The sequence below is a fragment of the Phasianus colchicus genome, chromosome 9 (genome assembly GCF_987193195.1).
Source record: "Phasianus colchicus chromosome 9, bPhaCol1.hap1.1, whole genome shotgun sequence".
Lineage (NCBI taxonomy): Eukaryota > Metazoa > Chordata > Aves > Galliformes > Phasianidae > Phasianus > Phasianus colchicus.
Window position 1 is genome coordinate 9,205,646 of NC_143444.1, and position 23,503 is coordinate 9,229,148.

The 23,503-nt window shown below is 47.0% G+C and overlaps 2 protein-coding genes across 4 annotated transcripts in view; one reads left to right on the forward strand and one right to left on the reverse strand.

Moving 5' to 3' along the window:
• Positions 1 to 23,503, forward strand: part of FASLG (Fas ligand) — a 143,751-nt gene that overhangs the window by 112,616 nt on the left and 7,632 nt on the right. For both annotated transcript variants that reach the window (XM_090146100.1, XM_031595710.2), the window contains one exon: positions 21,524 to 21,604. The gene's annotated coding sequence lies outside the window, so the exon portion shown is untranslated. The remainder of the gene's footprint in view (positions 1 to 21,523; positions 21,605 to 23,503) is intronic.
• TNFSF4 (TNF superfamily member 4) lies at positions 4,415 to 21,514 on the reverse strand. 2 transcript variants are annotated; one of them, XM_090146099.1, is made up of 4 exons: positions 20,968 to 21,508; positions 12,624 to 12,877; positions 8,532 to 8,574; positions 4,415 to 6,463 (listed from the first exon to the last, which is right to left on the reverse strand). In XM_090146099.1, exons 1-4 carry the CDS (start codon positions 21,017 to 21,019, stop codon positions 6,108 to 6,110), a joined length of 705 nt encoding a protein of 234 aa, XP_090002225.1. In that variant the 5' UTR covers positions 21,020 to 21,508; the 3' UTR covers positions 4,415 to 6,107. The 2 variants fall into 2 exon arrangements, with proteins under 2 accessions (XP_090002225.1, XP_090002224.1); XM_090146098.1 differs by lacking the exon at positions 4,415 to 6,463 and having other exon boundaries at positions 6,490 to 8,574; positions 20,968 to 21,514.

A 23,503-nucleotide genomic window follows, 5' to 3' on the forward strand; every position in this document is an offset into this window, starting at 1 on the left:
TGGAGAGATCTCATTGTGGTCTGTCAATACTTAAAGGGAGTTTACAAGCAGGAGGGGGATCAACTTTTTGCACCATCTGATAGTGATAGACAAGCAGGAACAGCTTTAAAATATGAGGGTAGATTTAGGCTAAACATTATGCAGAGATTTTTTACTCAGAGGGTGGTGAGGCAGTGGAACAGGTTGCCCAGAGAGGTTGTGGATGCCCAGTCTCTGGAAGTGTTCAAGGCCAGGTTGAATGGGATCCTGGGCAGCCTGATCTGGTGGTTGACAACCCTGCTCATGGCAGGAGTGTTGGAACTAGATGATCTTTATGGATTTCTTCAACTTGAGCCATTCCATCATTCTATGATATAATTCTATGAAAGATAATTTCAGACCCCGAGGTCTACACCCAGTCTGGGACCAGCAGGTGAGGAACAAGGCAAAGAAGAAAATCCCATTGCTTTCACACTCCATTGGAGCACCAGGAGCCAGGCAGTCCTGTTCTCTCCAGGGAGAGATGGCATAAGCCCTTCATTCAGAATTGCACTACAGAATTATAAAAGCCAAAAATATTTTGATATTTCCCTCTGAGTGGGATTATTAAATAGCCCTCAGCTCAACAAAAAGGTACACAAGAAGTGAGGTATCTGATAAACATCAGAGCTGAGAGAACACGTTAATCCATGTGCTTATGTACATGACCCTCAACAGATCGTTATCTGTGTAACTTCCATTACTTAAGAGAGATCTCTGCTCTTTCCTTATGATTGCACTATATCCTCTGAGTAATCTAACCTTTTAAGTTGCTTTTTAACCAGAATTGTTTCTATTTAAAATGATGTGATTCTACAGCTTCTTGGTATGATTTGTAGTAATTTATAATACATTCCTTCCTGACCCTGTAGGAATTGTCAGATTTTTCTTGGTCTTTTGATGCTAAGACAAAATTCAGCCCCAGCCTGCAGGACTCTGAACACTGACAAGGTTTGTCTGTTTGTCCATTTTCCCCAGGCTCTCAGGACAGAGCCCTCTAGGCTTTGTGGCCCCTGGCATTGCCAAGCTCTTCTCCCTGCCCTTCTTCTGCTGTTATCCATGGACTTCCCAAGCTGGAAAGTTGCCTGCTGCTTTCTGCTATATGTTCAATAAATGAACAGTTAGTATCTGTCAAAGCACCAACAAGCTAGTTGCAATGCTCACTGACTGTATCAGACTGTCTGTCATGGTTTGTCTCTGAGGTTTCCCTAGGCTTTGAAACGAATGCACTGTCCTAGAGAGTTTTTGGGCAATGAGCAGTGCCAACCAGCAGCAAGCAGGCTACTTCCAGCTGCAAAGGGGAATTCTCTCTGCTGGTCAAGAGTTTTCACTCTGAGGCATGCGGAGGAGCTGCTTTTCTCTCTGTAAAGCCCTCTTCACAGTCTGTTGAAAAACTCTCCTGCTGGACTCCCTGTTCCTGTTTAGCTGCTGGCTTGATGCTTCCTTTGAGAAAGCAGCTCTCTGTCTTCAGTCTCTGTACATATGTCTTGCCTACCTCTGTATCTGACTGCATCTGCAGAGACAGTTTTTAGTGATTTTATGTCTCTCTGCTCTTTTGATTGGCTGCATTTACAATATGTAGGAGTGGCACAGAAGTTAAGTATCCAGGAGAAATTGTTTCCACTAAGCTCAGGCTTTAGTTACTGATTTCCCTTTCTCTGACATTCTGGCATGGCTTTCTTTTTACATATTAGTGTCACAATATGCCTTGCTTCTGGAGACCAGAGACCTGACATTCAGCTCAGACCACTCCCTCCTGCATTGTCATTTTTGCTGATGGTCCCAGCTTATGTGGTCCAAACAGTGCAGATATCTGGGAAAATGTGAAGTATCTGTGGAGGGTTATTTCCTTCATCTGCTTCTTGCTGTTATTCCCACAGACCCAGGCAAGAGGCAAGGCTGCCTGTGACTGTGCCCAGAAGGGCCAGAGCCCTGGCTGTTGCCTGGCACAGGGCAGCTGAGCCCTCTGGCTGTGTCTGTGCATGGGCCATAATGCACTGGCATGGCAATGCAGCACCTTCCCTGTCTCTCTTCTTAGGAAAGCAGTTGAGCATCACTCCAGCATAGCTGGGAAGTTGTTCAGGTTACTGAAACCCTGTGGGACGCACTGAGATCTTGCTCATGCAAGCAGGAGCAAATCTTTTCTTGTAAAGGGTGGATGCTTCGTGAGACAATGTACAGCCTGGTCTGGAAAACACCAAAATTAGTTCATCAAGCATGGGACACAAGAAACACTGGAAGAAGTTTCTTGTTGGCAGGTGTGTACTCTGGATCTTAAGAGAAGTGACAGGGAGAAAAGCAGATTGTTTCAAAAGGCTGCACATAACCCCAAATAATGTCCCCACTGGATCTACGTGTCCCACTAACCTTCTGTGCCAGTGATAGCAATCCAAATAGGCAGACATGGACAGTAACAGAAACACTAAATTAAAAAAAGGCAAAGGACAGTGAGTCCTTTGAACTCCTTGAGATAAGGCAGTGATGCAGTGTCTCAGGGATTTACTTGGTGATGAAATTGCAGTGTTGATGTATGCTTTGTGAAGCAGATCCTACATACGGTTAAATGTTTCTTTATCAATCACTCAATCAAAAAATCAATACAGATTTTTTTTTTTTTAAAAAATAAATAAGCCAAATGGGTCTCGGGATTGCCAGTAAGTATGTATGAATTTTGTCTTAAAGCCAATAGTAAATCAAATCATTATGAAAACACAGTTGTACCCACATCAAGCTTTGTCTTGCCTCAGCCTTTGTTCTGTTTGCTCTCTGAATGAACACCAGTAGATCACCCACGTGCTTTGGCCAGTGGCCCAGCTCCACACCTTGGTGCCTTGGCTGACCACTGGAGGGCTGTGTGGGCGACCAACCCTGAAACCACAGAAGCAGTAAAAAGTGCAAGTCCACAGGTAGGATTGTGTTTGTGCTTGGGATCTGCTCTAGCTAGTAATCCCCTGGGGACAACTTTACCTCCTGAAGAGGTGACTAATATTGCCATTTAGAATAACTGATACTGGCTGTCATATTTTAAAAGCTAAATGTACAAGTCTTTGCATTAGGATGAGGAAATGGGTGTTTGAGGAGGCAGTGGATGTATTTCAGTGTTTGCAGAGGTTTGCTTCACTGAGTGCGGATTCATAGGAGAAGCATTCCTTTAGTTTTCCCCCAGTCCCACAGTTGCAGACACAATCCCCAGACCTGCTTCTGGCATTGTATCTCTCCTGATCTCCTCTTTCTTGTGCTTGCCTGCTCCTTCTGCCCAGTACTTGTTTCCCTGGAACATGTCAGCCAGACTACCTCCTCCTGCCTCAGCCTGCAGCCTTTCTAGTGCCTCATTCTGCTTATGAATGGGGTGGGGTGAGCTCCATGATGTTGTGCCAGCATGGCACACAAGTGTCAGCTGTGGTTGACACTGGGATGCTGCCTTGGTGCTCAGCAACTCAGTGGGATCACCTTCAGCCTGTTTTCTGTTTTAGCCCTGACAAATGGAGTCCTCTGCTTTCTGCTGCTGACACTGGGCAGTGCCAGCTTTACAGCAGTAGGATCAGCTGTGTTTTGCCAGCCACATTGCAGCTTCCTTGTTCTCTCTTGCTAGTGAAGTGAACAGGCAATAACTGTGACTCATGCTGGCTCTCTGAAAACCACAGGTTAATTATTCATCATTAGTTGCAACCATTTGTGGTAGAAAAGGTGATGACTTTTGAAGGGAGGTGAAAGGTGACTAAATGTTTCTATTGTTGGTCTCGGTTCTGCTCCGCTCTGCTCTCAGTGGTTTCAGCTCAGCCAGGAGGCAACAGCTCTGCAGTTCTGATGGGCACCAAGGAGGCCAGTTTCTCCTCAGGGGTGACCATGGCTCTTACATGAGCTTATCACCCTGTCCCTTCCTTCATGCATGCAGGGAGTGGGAAAGAAAGGGAAGGAGTATGTCGTGGCCACCTCTGCTGTTTATGCAGTAGTGTGGCTCAAACATAAGTAGCAGTGGAGATCGCTTTAACATCATGGCATTGTCAGTAATCCCTGGCTGATGACTGTATTCTGTGTAAGGGTTCTTGTGAAACAGCCAATGAGAGACAGACCATGAAGTCCCTGTTAGTTGGGGCAGCAGAGCCATGTCTCTCCAGAGCCATGGATTTTCTCCAGAACCTTCCAGATACTATCATAGGTGGTTTTGAGCGGTGACTCAAAACCTCAGTGCACTAATCTGGTTGGTCAGAACTATAAGATGTGACATAAGCACCATCTTCAAGCTGCTACAGAAGCTTAACAACCCAATAGCAAAAAATTAATGTTCATCTATGCAAGAGTCTTTGAGCTTTGTGGAGACAGGGATCACAAGACTGAAGCTGATGATATAGAAACTACAGAAACTTGGTGAGTTAATCGCACAAGTCATTAAGCTCTGGAATTGAATTGTTTCAGTCTTTATTTCAAGACAAGTGTGTGTTCATATGTATATAGGTCAGTCTAGGTCAGCTTCAAAGCGCAGGGTGTGAAATGCCCTCTCCTGCTCTGAGCAGGAAGGTTGATCCTTTCTGAGAGATAGATCTGTTAGCATTGAGGCTTAGTCTCTTAGCTGGTGTAGCACCATGCAGACACAAGCCAGCCTGCAGCTCAGTCCTGATGGAAAAAGCTGCTTCTCAGCACTCAGTGGAGTCACTGCTTCAGCCACGGAGGTTTCCTCCATGGAGCTCAGGAGGTGTGTGTGTAAAACGTGCCAGCAACAGTGTAATGTGAGTGGAAAAGCTCACCAAAGTCTGGAGGATTTCCGAAGTTGCCTTTGATGCTTGTGTCTGCAGGAGCTGAGAAGCTGAACAGAGCAGGAAAGCTCTGTGGCGTGGGGAGAATCTGCAAGTGGAGCTTAGTCTGACAACCTGAAGTTGCAACCCTTCCCTTTGGATGTTTCTAAGAAATAACATTCTCATGCCTATAGTATAAATATATAAATACCTTTAATAATAGACTTTGGAGCGTACAGTCAGCAAGGAGATGCTGAAATGTTGCTGGGGTTCACTGGAAGCCAGATGGTCAACTTGTCCTTAAAATCTGCCCTAGTTCAACCAGAAATGCCACAGCTGCCTGCTGTGTTCAGGGCACAGACAGTGTTGTCCTCAATAGCAGCTGTGTGTAACATGGGCTTCTGGCCCACAGTGGCCAGGAACAGCCTGTCTCTGGATTCTGGCAGAAGCCAGGCAGGGTACATATGGGTGCACAGATGTGTCATGGAAGTTGGGTTGTGAACCTCTTTGTGGTGTATGCCTTCATAGCAAGACTCTTCGGACCTATCCGGTCCTCCCTGAGGAGATGTGCAGACCTTCAAGTTCCAGTTGGTCCATCAGAGAGAAGTTACCAAGTGAAGGGCCTTCATGCTTCTTCCCAAATTTCATGTGCCTGGGGTTGAACCATTCTCTGTGTGTGTTTCTGAGGGAGATTCTCCTTCAGATTAACACCTCTGAGACCTGGCGTCAAGATGTAAACATCCTACCTGACACATGGCTCAGGATCAATATTCTACAGACAGCTGGGATGGCCTGCGAGCCTTCTCTCTCATAGCTGCTCCTACAGATCCCAAGGCAGCTGCAGGACCTTCCTGCAGTCCAGTGTACTCTGTTAGCTCCTTTTGGAAGCTCACCTTCCCTTTATGGCCTTTACCTGGCAGAGCATTTACCCAGTTCTCTGCAAAGGCAATATCTTCCTGGCGTATCTTCCTGATTTATCACTATTTTAGCAAATATACAGCACGTTTGTATTATATACAGATACTGCCAAGTGACTAGAGACACCCAGGGTTTCTCTGAATATCAATGAAGCTTGGATACATTTCTTTGGCTTTCATCTCTGTTGTCCTCAATGGCTTCACACACCCCTTTGCTGTGTGTTAGAAGGATCCATCCTAGCTGTGTAGAGCTCCAAAGAGATGCATGTGCTATATGAAGCCTGTTTGCATTGTGATTTATCTGCACTCCAGCTGAGGCTTTCCACAGCCCCAAGAAGGGAGTCTGCCTGTACAAGTACAGCTTGGGGAACAAGCCTCCTACGTTCAAATGGATCAGTAGGAAAAGCTGTACTTTATGTGTTATGTTTCATGTCATCATCTATGAGTTGCAAAAAATGGGATTTAGTAGAACAAGGCTAAATGTCAAATCCTGGATTGTGGCGTTCAAGCTGGTTGACAAGATGATGTTATTTTCAGCAAACAAGTAGAGTATCGTGATGAGATCTATTGAGTTGCTGCTGTTCTGGACATCTCGCTCCCAGAGGGATGGGGCATTCTTGCTTTCTGTATTCTGCATCATTAGCTTCAGAGAGCCCTTCTCCAGGTCAGGAGACAAAACACCCTTCAGGGACACCACGTAGAGGCCATCGCAGGGAATCATGATGGAGCCATTTATGACAGGAATGGAGGTAAATTCAGCACTGAGATTCATGGCCACTCCTGCGATGCTATGGCCTGGAACAGAAGAGAGAGAAAAGATGATCCCATTGAGACAAATATCTTCTTGATAGAAGGTAGTTTTGTACAGACAGCCTGCAGGTAGGGTGGAAAAACATAGGAAAGGAAGAGACTGAGCTAGAGAATGGTGCAGACTGGAGCTAGATTATCATCTGTGCTAGACATACATGATGTGCAGTGAAAGTTTTCAGTTTCCCATTCCTGAGCATGCTGCACCTTTTGAACTGCAGCTCCAGTTTGAATAATTTCCCCAGGTTTCTGTTTATATACTATTTATTTACTCTATTAATTAAGACATGGAAGTAAAGCATTCCTATGAGTTTAGGAAGCGTGGATTCCTTAGAAAAACAGAAAATAAAAGCATCATATTAGAGGAGGGAAAAGTTATCCAAGCTAGAAGAAAGGAAAAAAAGAGCTTCCTCTGGAGATGTGGGTAACAAAAATCCCTGCCTTTGTGCTTGGATCCTTTTGAAGAAAGCAGGATGAGAGAGCAATGTAGACAGAAACAGAAGGAATAAATGAACACAGAGCAGAATCTGGAGAAATTAAAACTTTACCATGAAAGGTTTTCTCTGGGAACGATCAGTATCAGTTCCCAGAGCTATGCTGGAAATGTGTCCTGCTGTGCTGTGCACTACACTGGAGAGGCTGATGAGAAATCATCATCATCAGGTCTCTGTCTGCACAACAGACAGAGCCCCGCTCTGCAGTGGGCAGACTTCCCAAGCTTTTTCTCTAGAAACATGGCTTCCTATTAGCTTAGACTGTCTGCCACCATTGTAATATTCACCAAATGCACAATGTTTTAATTGTGATTTGAAAGTTTGAGTAGTTGCTTCTGTTGCTGAGGTGTGGCATGGGGCAAAGCATGCAACGTACACAGTTGCGCTGCTCTTTCTGCCACCATGTGTATGCTCACTCTTCCCCAGGAAATCATTTGCATTTTTCATAAATCAGGAAATCATTTACTTGTTTCAGAAATACCCCAAGAGGGTACTGTGTGTGCTCAGTAAATTCTCAAAAACACATGTTTTCACAGAATCACAGAATGGCTGCGGTTGGAAGGGACCTCAAGGATCATGAATCTCCAACCCCCCTGTCACATGCAGGGCCACCAACCTCCCCATTTAATGCTAGACCAGGCTGCCCAGGGCCCCATCCAACCTGGCCTTGAACACTTCCAGGGACGGGGCATCCACAACCTTTCTGGGCAGCTGTTCCAGCACCTCACAACTCTCATGGTAAAGAACTTCCCCGACATCCAGCCTAAATCTCCCCTCCCTCAACTTAAAACCATTTCCCCTCATCCTGCAGTTAACTACCCTTTCCAAGAGTTGACTCCCCTCCTGTTTGCAGGCTCCCTTTAGGTACTGAAAGGCTGCAATGAGGTCACCGTGCAGCCTTCTTTTCTCCAGGCTGAACAAGCTCAGCTCCCTCAGTGCCTCTTTGTAAGGGAGGTGCTCCAGTCCCCTGATCATCTTTGTGGCTCTTCTCAGGACCCTCTCCAACAGCTCCTGTTTTTCTTGTACTGGGGGCTCCAGACCTGGACGCAGTATTCCAAATGGGGCATCACAAGAGCAGAAAGAATAGAGAGGGCCAATCACCTCCCTGTCCCTGCTGGCCACCCCTCTTCTGATGGAGCCCATGATACCATTTGCTTTCTGAGCTGCAAGAGCACACTGCTGGCTCGTGTTAAGTTTTTCATCCACCAGGACCCCCAGGTCCTTCTCTGCAGGGGCTACTCTCAAGGACTGCTCCTTCCAGTCCTTTTGTTCTGTTGTTTTGTTCTTTAACAGAATGAGTGTTTGTTTTAGTATTTCAGTATGGACAGCAGAAAGCTGCTCCAATTTCGCGTGTTTCTTCCCTTGGAGAAAAACCTCGTTGATTGGTTTTGTACATTGTGGCACTGTTCCTCTTTCCACTTCTCTCCTGGCCTTGTCCTCCACCAGTGCCACAGCGCCAGGTACTTGGGCTACCAGAGCCCCCAGGCACCATGGGGATCCATTTGGGAAGTGGGACAAGTGCCCCACAGCACCAGGAGACCCCTGCCTGGCTGCCCACCCACCTGTGTACCGGGTGAAGGTCCACTTGACTTTGTTGTTGTGAGGCTGAAAAAATAAGAAGAGAATGTTAATGCCCCTGGGTCCCATTGCTTCTGCCAGTTTTGCTTTCATTTCTCTGCTGGGAACAGGACTGCTACTAGCCAGCTATGAACCTTGCTTGCTCATACTAGCATTATTATAAAGTAAAATTTTAGAGTACTTCCCAGCCAGTCCAACCTTCATCCGGCAGCTGAGCACACCGTGGACATATGGTCCTGCCTGGAAAAACATCCTGGTGAGCATGACCAAGGCAGACCAAGCAGCAAGGAAGGACCTTGGGGTACAGAACCTTTCTGCATGGTTGCTTGAGTGCAGCTGGCAGCTGGGGATGCCTGCCCACACAGCTGGACGTGCCCCATCTGTCACCCTCGTGCTGCAGGGCACCAAAAGGTGGCTCTGGCTTTGTAGGCTCAGAACAAGTGCTCTCGGTGTATTCTCTGCACTCTGGGTCAGGCTGTCACAGGATGCAATGCTCCCAATGGCTCCCTTAGAAGTGCATTAAGGCATGTTTAAAATTGGTTTACGTTTTACAAGTATAACAGAAAAAGTGAATGCAAATAGAGAAGTGGGTATTTTAATGATCAGATATGCAAAGCACCAAGCTGCTGCATTAGATTTTTTAAAATCTGAACTTAACATCTCTAACACATCTCTCATCTTAACCACAGGAGGCCCAAATCTGTAGTGTGTTCACAACCACAATTCTTCAATATCTTGCCTGATTTAAGAGTGACAGATTAAGCTGGCTGCTGTGTTTTCTTCTCCGCCTATGCTATGGGTTTTCAAAGATGCGTCAGCACGCATCTGACCAGCTATCTTTTATATTTTTTACCCATCTGTTACAGAAACAACAGCAGTCTCCTCACTGTGAGCACGTAAATAGTGCTGGAAGTAGCAGACTCGAGGGTGAGCACAGACAGACACGCTTACTCGTGGATTCAGTGCTGCACCCTGGCAGAGGCAAGAGAGCAGGGAAGATGTTTGGAGTGGCAGCCTGCTGTGCTGTAAGTGCTGAAGTGTGAAGAGGGTGCTGGCAGTGGGAAAGGTCTGCTCTGGCACCCTCTAGTGCTGTTACAGCTGATGTAGTGCTTTGCAAGGCTGGATTCAACTACCAAAGACAAGCTTTTATTGTGTCATCGCTATCTGGTGCCAGTGAAACATTACTATCCTATCCATCACTGGGGTGGCTTGAGGCTACACTTACTATGTTTCTAGGTGCCCAAATGTACAAGCGTCTCACCCTTTGACTCAAGCAGTTGAAATTTCCAGGTAGTTTCCCAACAAGATAGCTAAGTGCAGAACTGCTGAGCTTCTGAGGTCGTGCAACATCCACTGCAAGCTGTCCAGTGTGGCTGTCAGTGGACAGGGTCTGTTAAAACACGTGTTTGGGACGAGCTCGTGGCAATTCTAAAAAATATCAGCCCCACTGGCACTAAGGCTCTTTACATGTTTGGCACATCTTTGGTGAAGTCTTGAAGGACTTCATTATCAACAAATCTAATAAGTTTTAGGTGACTGTGCACTGAAAGTGAGTTGTATGCCAGGATTATGACCATATCTTTCTCATCTACATTAAACCTCTGTAAAATTACTTCCCCTGCACCCTTTCCTGCTCTCTTCGAGCAAAACCATCTTGCAGTAGGTCACTAGGAGCTGTTGAGCTGCCATTGCCATTTATTTTGCCTGCATTCATCACTAGGGGGTTTCACACCCTCTGACTATACCTGCAAGCAGCCTGCCCTTGGTCTTTCCCAGCTGGCTTAGCAGAAGGAGGTAATTTCAGCAGAGATGGGAAGTCACAAGCATTGCAGATACACAAGTTACTATTGTTAATAGTTGCTCATTTGGAGGTCATAGCTGAGGCTTGCTCTCCTAGCCACATGGTGATACAAACCAGCTTGCTGTACATTTTTGTTAAGCATGTCCTGTGGTGCAGATTCTCTCATTCTTGAACATGTTTCATAACATTATTTATACTGTGTTTTCGCTGAATAGTCCAGTGGGATTTAGGGATTTGTGAGGACAATGGAAAGTAATCAAACATAGTCTTGCTATGAAAAGCACAGCTACTGTCTGACTATTACAATTAGCATGGCACTGTCCTGCTGAGGAGCTTCCCAAGAGCAGGAACAGCCTCTTGGTCACTGCCAAGCCCCAGCTCTCTGAGCCTGCCACCCAGATGGTGCTGTGCCCTCACTCCCAAGTCTGTCTCCCTAAACTGCCCACAGAGTCAGGTCTGATTAGCACTGCTCCCTCTGCTTTAAGGTGAGTCCATGGTTACCCTACAAAGCCCTGTAATTCTCATGCGATGAAAGCCCCGCGGGGTGTAGCCCCTGAGACCTCTCCCATACAGCATGTCCTGTCAAACAGGGTACTTGGTGCTTAAAATAGTGGGAACAGGTTCTGAGCCTGCACTTAACAAGTGCTTAAAGCTGGAGGAGTCCTATCTGGTGACTCCCAGGCCTCGGCTTTTCATCTGCAGCGGCTGCCGCTCCTTGAGCACCCTGTTTCAGTCATTTCTATTGAGGAGGGAAACTCCAGACCTGCATGTCCTCTCCTCATCAGCTTCTGTCTAGAGTTTGTAAAGCTGACAGGCAGCACTGCCATCTTCTTCTGGTGGCAGAAGACATGAGTTTACATCTTTTACAGAGCAGAGAACTGCTGGGAGTTAAGGGCTTGCAGCCAGAATGAGACCCTAGAGAGGTTTCTGTGTTTCATAGATTCGTAGAATTGTTTGAGTTGGAAGGGATCTTTAAAGGTCATCTAGCTCCACTCCCCTGCACTGCACATACAGTTCCATCTGGTGCTCAGAGCCCCATCCAGCCCGATCTTTAATATTTCCAGGGATGTGGCATCCCCCTCCTCTCTGTGCAACCTGTGCTTGAACCTCACTGCCCTTATCACCAACCTTATTCAAGCAGGGTGCCACAGCTTCCCCATCTCCATTGGCTTTAAGCGCAACTTCTCTCAAAAAAAAAACAAACAACATAGTAGAAGACCGAACTAAATGAAATGTGTTATCTCTTAGTGTTATCAGTGACATCACTGTAAAATTTAACAACTGCTGTGAGGTACAGGACTGTGAAATTTGCACAGAGCATGGGCTTTTTCATTGCACAGCAAAGCATCTAGAGCATCAGGCCATCTCTCCCTTGCAGTGTCATATGCCTGGCTTGCTTCTCTGTCATGTCTAAGTGAGAGGACAGAATGAACTCCGGTAACATGAAGCACAACACACTTCAAAGTAATCACCTCTCCTGGAAAAGATGTGGGAGGAGTAGCTAGTGCATAAGGAACACTGAAATAGCAGTGAAATCTTGTTGATAATTCACTAGTCTGCAAACATGTGAAAGAGGAAAATGTATTTGCTGCAGGTTTACTAAAAGTTTACAAATCTCAAGCATCTCAATTTGGCATATTGTCTGCAATATGTAAATGAAACCCTCTGGTCTCATATTCAGTATCTTTCTCTCATGTAGACACACACAGGCTTGTACTGTCCTCTGCAAATACAGATTGCTGTTCCCAAAGCCCAGTGTGCATGCAGCCTGGGAGCACTGTAGGGTTTCCAGGCTCTTGCTAGAGCTGTCACAAGCTAGCTTGCATTCTGACATATCTACCTGCATATATAGTATATTTTAAAATTCAGGAGAAGTTTATAAGCTACTTGGTTTCTGGTCCTTCATTCTGCACTTAATAAAAGTAACTCTCCACTCAGACAATCTCAATTAAAAGAGCACACACAAGTCTCTGCAAGTCAGCTCCACTAGCAGGTACTGAGGTGGTGGGGCCAGAGTCGTGAGGGGACAGACCTCTTCCATGGGTGCTACTGTGCAGTGCATTCCTGGAACCATCCCACTTCTTGACAGCCTATCCCCCAGCCCTGTACTTGGTGACACTGGGCACTGTTATGAGGACAAGAGGTATAAGAAATGTGTGAGAATTATTAGGAATGCATTAGAACCTTACGGCTAAATAGGGATAAACCTTTGCTTACGAAATCCCATACAAAGTTCTACAGGCCAGAAGACAACGGGTTGAACATGAACTCTTACCGTCCAGAGTTGCAGAGAATCTGTGCCAAGGTAAATCAAGCAGGCAAGCAGTAATATCCACTGAGTGGCTGCGGACACGAGGTACAGCGTGTTCCTCTTAGCCTGTCCTTTTTGCCAGTCCTTCCACTCATCATCACTCATTATGCCAGCAGGCTCCTTTTCACAGTCCTTCTGATCGTTGTGCTTTCTCAATTCCGTATCTGGCTGTTCTTCCATCTCTGCCAGCAGGGCAGGGACGAGGAGCACAGGAGGGCCTGTGGAGCACAAAGCGGATGAGATAGGTGCTCCTGTCCCAGGAGCAGAAATGAAATGAACATGCTGCCTTCAGGAGAGGGTTTTATGTGCACAGAGGCAGGCGGGGGAACTTCTTTGTGACTAATCTGAATTTCCCCTTCCTTCTTTCTTTCTTTCTGTCTTTTCTTTATTCTTTTTTTTTTTTTTTTTTTTTTTTTTTTTTTTGTGAATGTGGGGGCTGGTTTGTTGCATCCCAGTTCAGTTTTGAGTAAGGGCCTTTGAATGTAGATGTGTTTATGTCTTTCATAGTTTCAGCTATGGATCTCTTGATATGTGATGTTTCCAATGGTAGCTAATAGTCAGATGGACACTGATCTCTCTGAGCAGCCTTTTGACAGTAAAAGCTCTCATCTTTCTGTTCAGCCTCAGGTTGGGGGTTTACAGAGCGCTGGCTGCCTGCCCGGTTTGTAGAGTATGATGCTGCTAAAATATCTTTTCTGTAAAGAAGTAATTAATAGGAGGGAATATGGGACAAATGGAAATCATGAAGAATTGGAGACAAAATGTGTGCTTTCCATTTCTCTTCACCTTTGTCTTTTACCTTTAAGACCATGCGATGCTACATGAAACTTAAGAGGGAGAAAATGGAGAACTGCTCATGGAGCATCCCTTGTTGCACTCATTGAAACCTGCACCCTGCCCCTACAAGTGGAGGGACACCCCTGGGCCATCAGGCTTCCCTCCTGGAAGAACACTGCCTTTTGGGACACTGAAAACTTGAAATGCAAATCCAGTTTTTCCTATCTGTCCAAGGGCCTGTATTACATGTTGCTTTGCCGCCTCTCCTCCCAACACTCCCCCTTTGCTTAGTCTTCTCATGACACTCACGTGTGATTGTGGAGTTGATAGATGTCACTTGTCTGCAGCGAGGGCCATCTCCTGTGCATGTTTTGGGTGACAAGATGCAAAGCCTCTTTGGAGGCTGTCCACCACTGTTCTTTCTGTCACTCTTTCAGACAGATTTTTTTTTGTTGTAAATCAGCATATCGTGACTAAAGTCAGGTGCTACCTTCTCCCAGTGAGGATCAGGCCCATTGGGAGTGTTATAGTACATTCATCTGTCAGGTATGAGTTGTCAGAAGTTTCCCTTCCCCAAAATGTTCTGTCTTAACTTGTCACAAGGCACGTGTCCTGACGAACATGTACTCTGCATGCAGAGAAAGCAAGAATAAAGTTTTTTTTCATGGGTTTTTTTTTTTTTTCATTTAAGCAAGGATATTTCTTATAAATATGAACTGAACAAAGGGTGGAGTGCAGCACACTGCCATGAGGACACACAGCTCCTCAGCACATTTATTCGTGAGAAATAACCTCGGTTGGCAAAAGCTGGTAGATTGAGTCAGGAATTTGGTACAAATACCAGGAGTCTGGTATTTGTCTCAAGAACAAGCCAGAAGTCATACAAATTTACTGAAAAAATGCTCAACTTTAAAGTTTTCTTTTACTTCTTGGGTGCATGGGAATTCCTGTTCCACTTCTGCCAGCAGCTGCTCACCAGGGCATGTTCAAGCTGAACACCATCTCACCAAGAGGTCCAGGAACAACCCTAACCCTCTTTCCTTGCCCAGATATGACTGATGCCATGGTGAGGGGAAGTGATGCTGCCTCTGAGAAGTTCCCTCTGACCTAGATGGCATTGCTCCCGGCACTGAGCTCAGGCTTAGCCAAGACCCGAAGAAGAGCGAGGCAACACTCCGCGGTGCTGCAGAGGCCCACTGAGGCTGTGGGGACATGGAGAGGGAGGTTGTTTGCTCCTGCAGATCTGCAACATCCTATCTCATCTACCTGCCTCCATGAAAAGTCCCCAGGAAACAGGCTCTGTGTTTCCAGCCACGGTGTCCATCCATAACAGGCTTAGTGAAGAGGTTTATTAATCTCAATGTGTCTTTAGAGTAGCTTTCCAGTGGGGAAAAAAATCTACCTCTGGGTCCTTCCCCACGGCACTGTTTTCAGCCACCTGCAGCACCTGGCCATGCTGGCTGGGAAGCTGGGACCAGGCTCTACTGGTCCCACAGGAATGGCAAGACATGCTGAGAGTCTGTCTGGGCTGCAGACGTCTGCACCTCCTTGTGCCCTGAGGTGCCTGCTGTGGGCACGGCTCAGGGCAGGTGCCCATCACTCACAGTCCCCGTGGCAGAAGCAGAGGAGGAGCACTGTGAGGCAGGCTTGCCTAAAGCCTGTGCTGCTACCTGTAGCGAGAGCCACCAGCAAGTGGCTGCAGAGGCAATCGGCACAGATCCTCTATAGCCTGCCAGCAAACCTGGCAGTGTTTCAGTGGGGAATCACTGAAAGAGAGAGTAATCTTTACACTGCATCTGCCTTCCTGGAAGAGTAGGCACTGCCATGTACCAGAGTAGCTCTGTCAGGTGCAGCAGCCTGCTCTCCCCTACTGGTTCTCCAAGGAAGGAAACTGTTTCACCGTTGGCTGTTTGGTTTCTACAAAAATACTGGAGATGCTAAAACATTCCAAACCAGCGTGACCCCCCATAACGCTCACATTTTGGTACGTGCCTTTGATCCAGACACAGTGTCTCACTCATCTCCCTTCCCGACTTTGGATATTGCACTGGTTTTGTTTCTAAAAGAATGTACCCTGAAAATGTGGGTGGAAGTTGTGCATATGTATTTCTGAAATTGCTCTGTCATTTCTGTAGTCCCCCAGTGCAAGTGTTGCTTAGCCTGGGTTAATAACACAGGCGGCACTGAGGATCGAAAGCTGCATTTCAAGTAATGTATCTGGCATTATGTCCGAAACAGGAAAGAGGACAGCTCATTCAGTATGATCATGAACAATGATGCACAAACTATCTTCTGTGGTTTTAATCACCTTCATCTTGTCCGCCTGCCTTGCATATTGAAACCCAAGTGCATGCAGGGCTGGCAGTTTCAAGTACGTGCTGTGAGAGCGCCTGCTTGCAATCCTACAGGAAATCTTCCTGGCTTCTGGTTTCTTTGTCATCCCAGTCATTTTCCAAAGAAATGCTTTCCACTGGTTCTGACAGCAAAATTATTCCAGCCAGAAGTGATGGCTAAACCTTGGCTAAAGCATATTGGCCATGGTTGTGGCTCAGTCCTGCAGTGTCACCCCTGTACCAGATCTTGAAGCTGCCAACCATCAACGTGCCCATGCCATGAGGCTGCTGTACTCCAGCCCGTGGGATGAGGCAAAGAGCATCCTCACCATAAACCGCAGCTCCTGGCCCACTGGGAGCATTGCACATATGTGAGGGCTCTTCTCCAAGGCCTACGGGCACCCTTCCCAATTCAGTTCCTATTTCCTGGGAAAGCACTCTTAGAACCCCAAAAGGAGGAAACTAGGAGTTACATGGGTCAGATGAACTTCTCAGAAGAATAGGGGAACATCTGATTGAACTGTTTACAAACATCTAGAAAGAAGAAGGAAATGAGAAGCAACCAGTGTGGGTTTCCAGGAACAAAAGATAAAATTGTCTTGTGAGGGATAAGAAAGTCTTGGACAGAGGAGTAGCTGTAGGAATTTGCTGTCTTTGGTAAGAAGTTTGACTCTTTTCTGTAACACTGATGATGAAAGATCTGTATGAAATCACTGCTAGACAGAAGCAGAGCAAGTAGAGTGATTATTGATGGTTTGGTGACAAAATGGAAGGACCTGTGTTAAATTCAGCACCGCTCTGCAGTTTCGGAGCTCCAATTGTTTTGAGCACAGTTGACAGTGTGCTGGGCAACGCTGATGTTCCTTTGGAGGCAAGGTACCCCAGGCACTTTTTGGCTCTTCTCATTAGTCTTTGCCTCTAATTTAAAGGGCTGGCATCTACTTGGAGTGGAGTGCTAGCAGAGCACTGCTGTTGCTCTCATCGATGCCATCAGGTAGTACAACTTATGCCCAGTGCTGTCCTTTCATGTGCAGTTCCTTATTTTCCACCAACAGCTGTCTTTACCTTGAGGGTCTTGGCTCATGCAGTCTGATGAAGCAGAATAGCAGGAAATAGCAACTGAAGCCTCATAGTTGAGCAAGAGTGTAGCAGAAATGCTAAGTCAGAGCACGAAGCAATGATTGAGCAGGGGAGCTCAGATGTATGAAATGAACCTGAGTGACCTGAAGGGCTGGAGCCAGGATCCACCCTTTCCCAGACCTCATTTAAGGGTTAGCAGTGGAGGTGAGGGTATCTTGTTGGAGATCCCTGTCTACCTGAGGCCTTCTAAAAACAAGCAGTTTTTCTTCCTTTGTTTCTGCACCCATGGCTGCTGCATTTGGGTTTGTTCTCCTTTGCTTTGGATTGTGTCACTCTGCTATTATTGCTATTCTTTCAATCACATTATAGCATTACAAAGAGAAAAAAGCAAAGCATAGGAAAGGCAACACTTTCATCTAGGTCTTGCTGCTCAGCATGTGCCTTATCTAGTGCCCTTTTAATGCTTCCAGGAATAATTGAACTGAGCCAATCTTACTTATCAAGGTAAAAGCATTTTACCCCAGAATATTGTGTGCTCCTACTTCAGTTTCTTGCAACTATATGAGCTATTTTTCACGCTCTGGTTTTGTTCTCATGTGACATTTTCATGCTCCTCGCTTATAGCCACTCTTTGGCTGCTAATGCTCCAGGAATTTCTGCTAGCAGAGGCATTGGGTCAGGAGGTTGTATGATTCAGATGGTTTTTGGCAGTGAAAAGCAGAGGAGGAAATTGTGGAAACGCTTTGAAATTACGAATTAAATCCTGGGCATCTATGGCTCGGTGCCAAGGCAATAGAAATCATAGAATCATTAAGAGTGGAAAAGACCTCTAAGATCATGTAGTCCAATCATCCAACCATCAGTCTATGCCTGCTAATCCATGTCCCTCCATGCTGCATCTCATGGTTCTTGAATGCCTCCAGGGAGAGTGACACCAATACCTCACTTCAGAGCGCTGTGCTCTTTCCAAGTGAGCTCCTTCCAAGTGAGCAGCTCCGTGTGAGCAGCAGGGCGAGTGGCATCACCGTGGCACCCCTGCAGTTCTACTGCTGCATGTAACTGTGTTCCCCAGGACTGTCACAAGGGTTGTTGTAATCCTTGGGTTAGGAGAAGGCTCTTTTTCAAGAGGATGGTTGCACAAGCCCAGTTCCAAGAACTGGCTGCACTAAGCACAGAAAATCCAGGCAGGATTAGGGTTTCTGACATTGCCAGCGGGTTTTCCCAACCCTTAGGGACTGTGGTGTGCCCAGCACAAGCCGTAGAGCATCTGCAGCAGAGCTACTTGTTTAATGGCAGCATGCTACGGCCGTGTCATGGAGCTGAGCTCCCAGTGGACCACAGTGCAGTCCTGTGCAGTCTCAGAGCTGGGGGAGGTCAGTGTCCCCTCACCACAAAGCAATGGCATGTTGCAGCAGAGCTGTGAGGTTTTAAGGCCAGCTGTAGCCCTCTTATTTTTTTTTCTTTTTCTTTCTTTTTTTTTTTTTGTCACGAAAAGAAATTTTCCAGTGTTGACAGTGACCTTTGCCTTGAGCATTATCTCTTTCCAGTGAGCTCCTGTGGATTTTGCTACTGCCTCTGAGTGGACTTCACTCACCATGACTTCAACTGAGTAGGCAGGGGCTGAGTGTTTGCTCTGGCACCTCTGAAAGGTTGAGGTGAGCTTAGTCATACCAGTTTTCCTTCCTGTTCCTCAGTAAGAAATCACACCCATAGCATTAGATTGTAAAACAGGAGACAAAAGTCAAATACATCTTTTTTTTGACATCTTTCTAAAGAAGAGACACAATTGATGCCATTAGTAATAATTAAAGATAAAGCTTCCACTTAAAAATGCAGGTTCTCTTGCAGAGCTGCTGGGCTCAGCCAGTTTGCTCACAGTGAAGCTTCCTGCAGGGTTGGAAGCCCCGGGGAAGGATGTGCAGCCAATGGTGCTCCATGTACATCCCTGTCCTGGGAAGGGTTAAGGATGTGGCTTTTTTTGCTTATCTGGCGCTATCTTCATCAGTCTATCTGCTTTCCCTTATTACTCCTATGGGAGTTTTTTGTTTCTGAAATCACTCCTCTTGAAAGTTGCAGTTCCCGATTCTTCCTTTGGGTCTCTAATTTTGCATTAAACAGTTGGAGGAGTGAAGGACAAGTATTCCTGTCCCAGCTAAACCTCTGAAAACACCCATGTAGTGCTATTTCCTACTTCAAGAGGTGAGCCCATGTGTCCTCTCACAGATATTTTATTGGGATCAGACAGTCAGCCTTTTCTAACCTGCATACTTGTAATACCACTGTATGTGCCTCTCAAGATCATTATACATTAGTCATAAGATTTCAGGGACTAAATCAAGACCAGGTGTCAACAGAATTATGTTGACCACATTACACCGTCTTCCTCATGTACGTTATGAACTCTTTTCCCTTTTTTGTTTTCTGAGTATTGTTTTATCATTTTTAGCAGCTATCAGATTAAATGTCTGCCAAAATTGTTTCCTTCATAAACACTTCTGAAAGAGCTCTTGCTTTTTTTCCATCCACAAACATTTAGTTACTTTTTTTTTTTTTCCATCTGGTCAGCTTAGCTCATAACTTCCCCCAATTTATATTAGATCTGATGAACCATCTGGTGCTTATATTACTGTTTGGGACTGCCCTCTGTTTGCTCACACTGACCATCATCAGACAGCAGTCACTACTTTCTGAGCAACTACCACCTTCAAAATTAAATTACCTTTCCTTGCCCTGAGAAGCACCTTGTGCAGCCTGTCCTGCCGCTGCAAGCACATGCTGAGAGTGGGCACCAACCTTGCTCAGCCTCAGCAGGGCAGCACAACCTGCTCACTGGTGGCTTTCTCTTTTATTCTTCATTCCTTTTATTTATGAAAGATCCACTTGCCTAGATGCAGCTTGAATGAATGGTTGGGAAGCTTTTTACCCCAGCAATATCCCCGTAGGTCATAATCTTTCACCTTTGAGACAGGTGAAGTCTGAGCATCCAGATGTCCCCCACGATTTTAAAGCATATCTCAAGCAAATTGCACACTCAGTATGATGTGAACCTCACAGCCAGAGCAGCCAGTATTTCTCGGGTGCCACGTATCTCTTGCAGAACTACACAGTTAGCAGCCCCGATGCTGCACGTTGTGCTGGGCAGGACCCCAGCTGCTTGCAGGAACATCCCACAGCCGTGGTGCATGGAGCGCCCACAGCCATCGCACGGCCGTGCATTTTGGTATGCATGGGGCTCCCCAAATGAGTGCATGCAGCCCCTCTGCACCGTGTGTTCGAAGGGCAGCGAGACAGCAGTGAGAGCCCCAAATGAGTAAGCCTGGCCTGAGGTTTTCTCTGTATTACGCACAGCAGCCCTCGCGTTCCGATGGGCTTTAACAGGGGATGGCACTGTGGCTCCCAGCCCTCGCTCTGCGAGCCCACCTCATAGCTGTCACCCTTCACTCCCCAGGCATGTGGGCAGCCATAAGAGGGGTGACGCTGCAAGACCCAAGCATGAGCTGGTATGAGCTGCTAGCCCTGTGCCATGGGTGTTTGCTGCTTGCTGACAGATGCTTCGTTTTCTCCCTCAGCTGCTGCTTTCAGAGGTCCTTAAGTGAAATACAAACAGCTCTGCTAGCTTCTAGGGAGGGTTCTAAGGACATAAGAACACAGCAGGCTGTGAGGGCAGGTTCTGGGGCCAGCAGGGGCAGCTGGGAAGGAATAGGGCAGCCAGCTGTGTTTGCTTCCAGGAGTGCCTCTGGGAATGCCTGCACTGAGGTTGCTTTGTGTTGGGGTTTGCTGAATCCAGCAGCACAAGAGAGATGAGGGTGCTGCAGCACTGACATTCTAGCAGGGACACTGTGTGTGCACGCATAGCAAGTGCATGTATAGATGTAGTATGTGCATACATGCAATTCATGTATACGTACACAGCCATGCAGCTCAGCACATGCACAATACCCAATCACTTGCAAACAGCACAAATGGCCTCATCCTCTTCCCCTCGCAGACAAATCATCATGAAAGCCCACAAGCGGAATATCTATCTATCCATCTATCTATCTGTGCAATGTAGATGGCCAGCCAGTGCTGTGCCACACAGTCTGTGCAGCCTATCCCCTGACTCCCACATCACTTACCGCAGTCACCAGCCGGCCCGGCTTGCTGTGTGCTAGCACTTGCACACACCATCACGCATCCTACACCCCCGTTCCTCCAGCTGCTAGGGTTTGAGGCTCCCTCCACGTTCTGCTGCTTCCGCTTCCTTACGTGCTCTGTGCATTGAACAGAGCCCCTCACCTGGGAGACGGCTATAAAGAGAGCTCAGTCAGAAGACATGGCACAGCCAGAGCAGCACCCAGTGCCCTTTTTGTCCTTTTTCCCTGTTTTTCCATGCTCGTTCCTCCCCAGACTGCACTGGTCCCTCCCTTTCTACCCCTCCTTATTCTTCCCACAGACATCCCACGATAAGCGCTACACAATCCCCAAAGGCTCTTCTTGGCATCCCATAGCAAGTCTGTGCCTTTGGGTAATCACGCCTTGTGTATTCTGGACAGACAAGAGAGCGCTGCGCTCCTTGGGGCGGATGCAGGGGCCCTGGGGATGTGTCAGACTCTGATCCCAGCAGTACCCTGTTCTCCGTCTGCTGCTTCTGGAACACACAGACTGAACAATACATCTGTTTCTTTTCAATAGCTGCAGCCTTCAGGACAGGCTCCTGAGCCGATACTGGGTGGGAAGACTGTTGAAAATTTTTACCATGAGACCACGAGAACGGTGAGTTATAACTCTGGCATTTCATGACTTTTTCTTGGTAAATTATCCCTTTCTTGTGTATTGTTCAGGGATTCTGTGTTTTTTTTTAAGAAGTATGTGTGATATTTTTAGACATTCTTTTAGTGTTCTAATTTTAGTAACTTTTGCAACATATTACTCACTCTGCAAAAGGGAAGAGTTCGCTCCCCTGAGATCTTTTCCCTGCCAACACAAACTCTCCCACTAAGGCTGGAAGAGGAGAAGAGCCCACGTTGTCTTCTTTCATAGCATTTCCTTCCCTTCATCCCTGCTGCCCGGGGGAAGGGAAGGAGCTGTGTATATTGCATTAACAGCTCTTGTATTAACAGCTGCCACAGCCACAAGAGCTGGGATGCGGTTGGGTCAGTGCAAAAAAAGCCGTGTACACCAAGGTGATGCAGATCCCCGCTGGCACGTGGGCAGGCTGCCTGGCAGGAGTGCTGTCCCAGCCAGGTACTAGGAGTTGGTTCGTGCCCGCTGTGCCAAGCCAAGAAGCACACAGTCAGAATCCAACAGAAGTCCTTTATTCTTAGCAACTTGTGGTGCCTGCAGCTCAGCATGTGCACGTTTCCTTTGAGATTTGAGGAAGAAAGCATTTGTATGTGCCTTAACTTGTTTCAACTTGTCTGACCTGGGTCTAGCACTCAGCAAAGCCCCTGCAGGGTTTGCCCATGGCCAGGCTGCTTTTCCACCTCCCCAGCCTGTGCCTGCAGCTGCACCACCTCCTCCAAACATCGCCCAATGGAGCCATCATCAATGCTCCTTGCACTGGCCAGTGGAAGAGAAATCAGCTTTTTCCTTCTGACTGCAGCTTCAGGAGGGGGGCCTGGCTGCCATGTCATGGGCATGGCTGGGAGCCAGCTCTGCCCTAGCCCCTTGCCCTGGCTTCCCCACCTATTCAGGGCAGGAGCATCCCTCTGGGACAGGCACATTTTCTCCCTGGGGCAGCGGCAGTGACAACCGCAGCGCAGGATGTCTCTCACTCGCTGTCTCCCCATGACTCAACTAGGTCAACCAAAGGCAGGCGGCAGGCAAGCAAGGAAGCAGCCGTAGTGCAAGTGGGGCTTTCTCAGCTCTGATGAACCATGGGCTCTGGTTGATTTGGCATTTCTTCTGGCCCCAGTTTGAAGATGGGAGTGATGGGAAGCCTGATCACACTTTGATCTGCTCTTTTGCACATCTTTGGGAGTTCCCTGTGTGATGTGATATTCATGAATTCGTATTATAAACCTGTGTGACCAGCAGGCTGGTGCAGAGTCAGCACGGTGCAGGGGTCACCTCCAAGCTGGTGTTCCCCTAGTGGAGTGTGGAAGTACCCGTGAGAGGTCTTGTTGTGTCCCAGATGCCATCACACCTCAGATAGCTCACACAGCACCTTACCAAGAATGGGTCCAAGACACTCCCAGCCTTTTTTTGCTAATTCCCCTGCTTGTGTTTCTCCCGGAAGGATTGGCACCATAATAATAGTTATAATGGGTGAATAGCATTTATGGTTATGCCTCATCAATGACAACATTGCTGTCTAAAAAATCAGCATAGGTCTGAATAGAGATGTTGGTTGCTAGTGGAAAATAAAGCCCCTGTGTTTTTATGGGACACCCACACTTGGCTGCTGTGATGCACCAGCCCTGCTTGGCAGACATTGCTTTCCTATGGTAACACTGGAGTGAGTGGGTACATTTTAAACCCATTGTCCCCAAGGCATTACATCAGGTCAGCAGGAGAGTCGGAAGTGCTGCTTCTTGATCCACTTTGCTTCCCAGTATTTGATATGTTGTTTGTTGTTTTTTTTTTTACTGCACTTAAGCTGAGAAACCAACGTTTTTGCGGGGGGGGGGGGGGGGAAGAGGAAGGGGGAAGGTAATTGGTGGTTGAACAAAA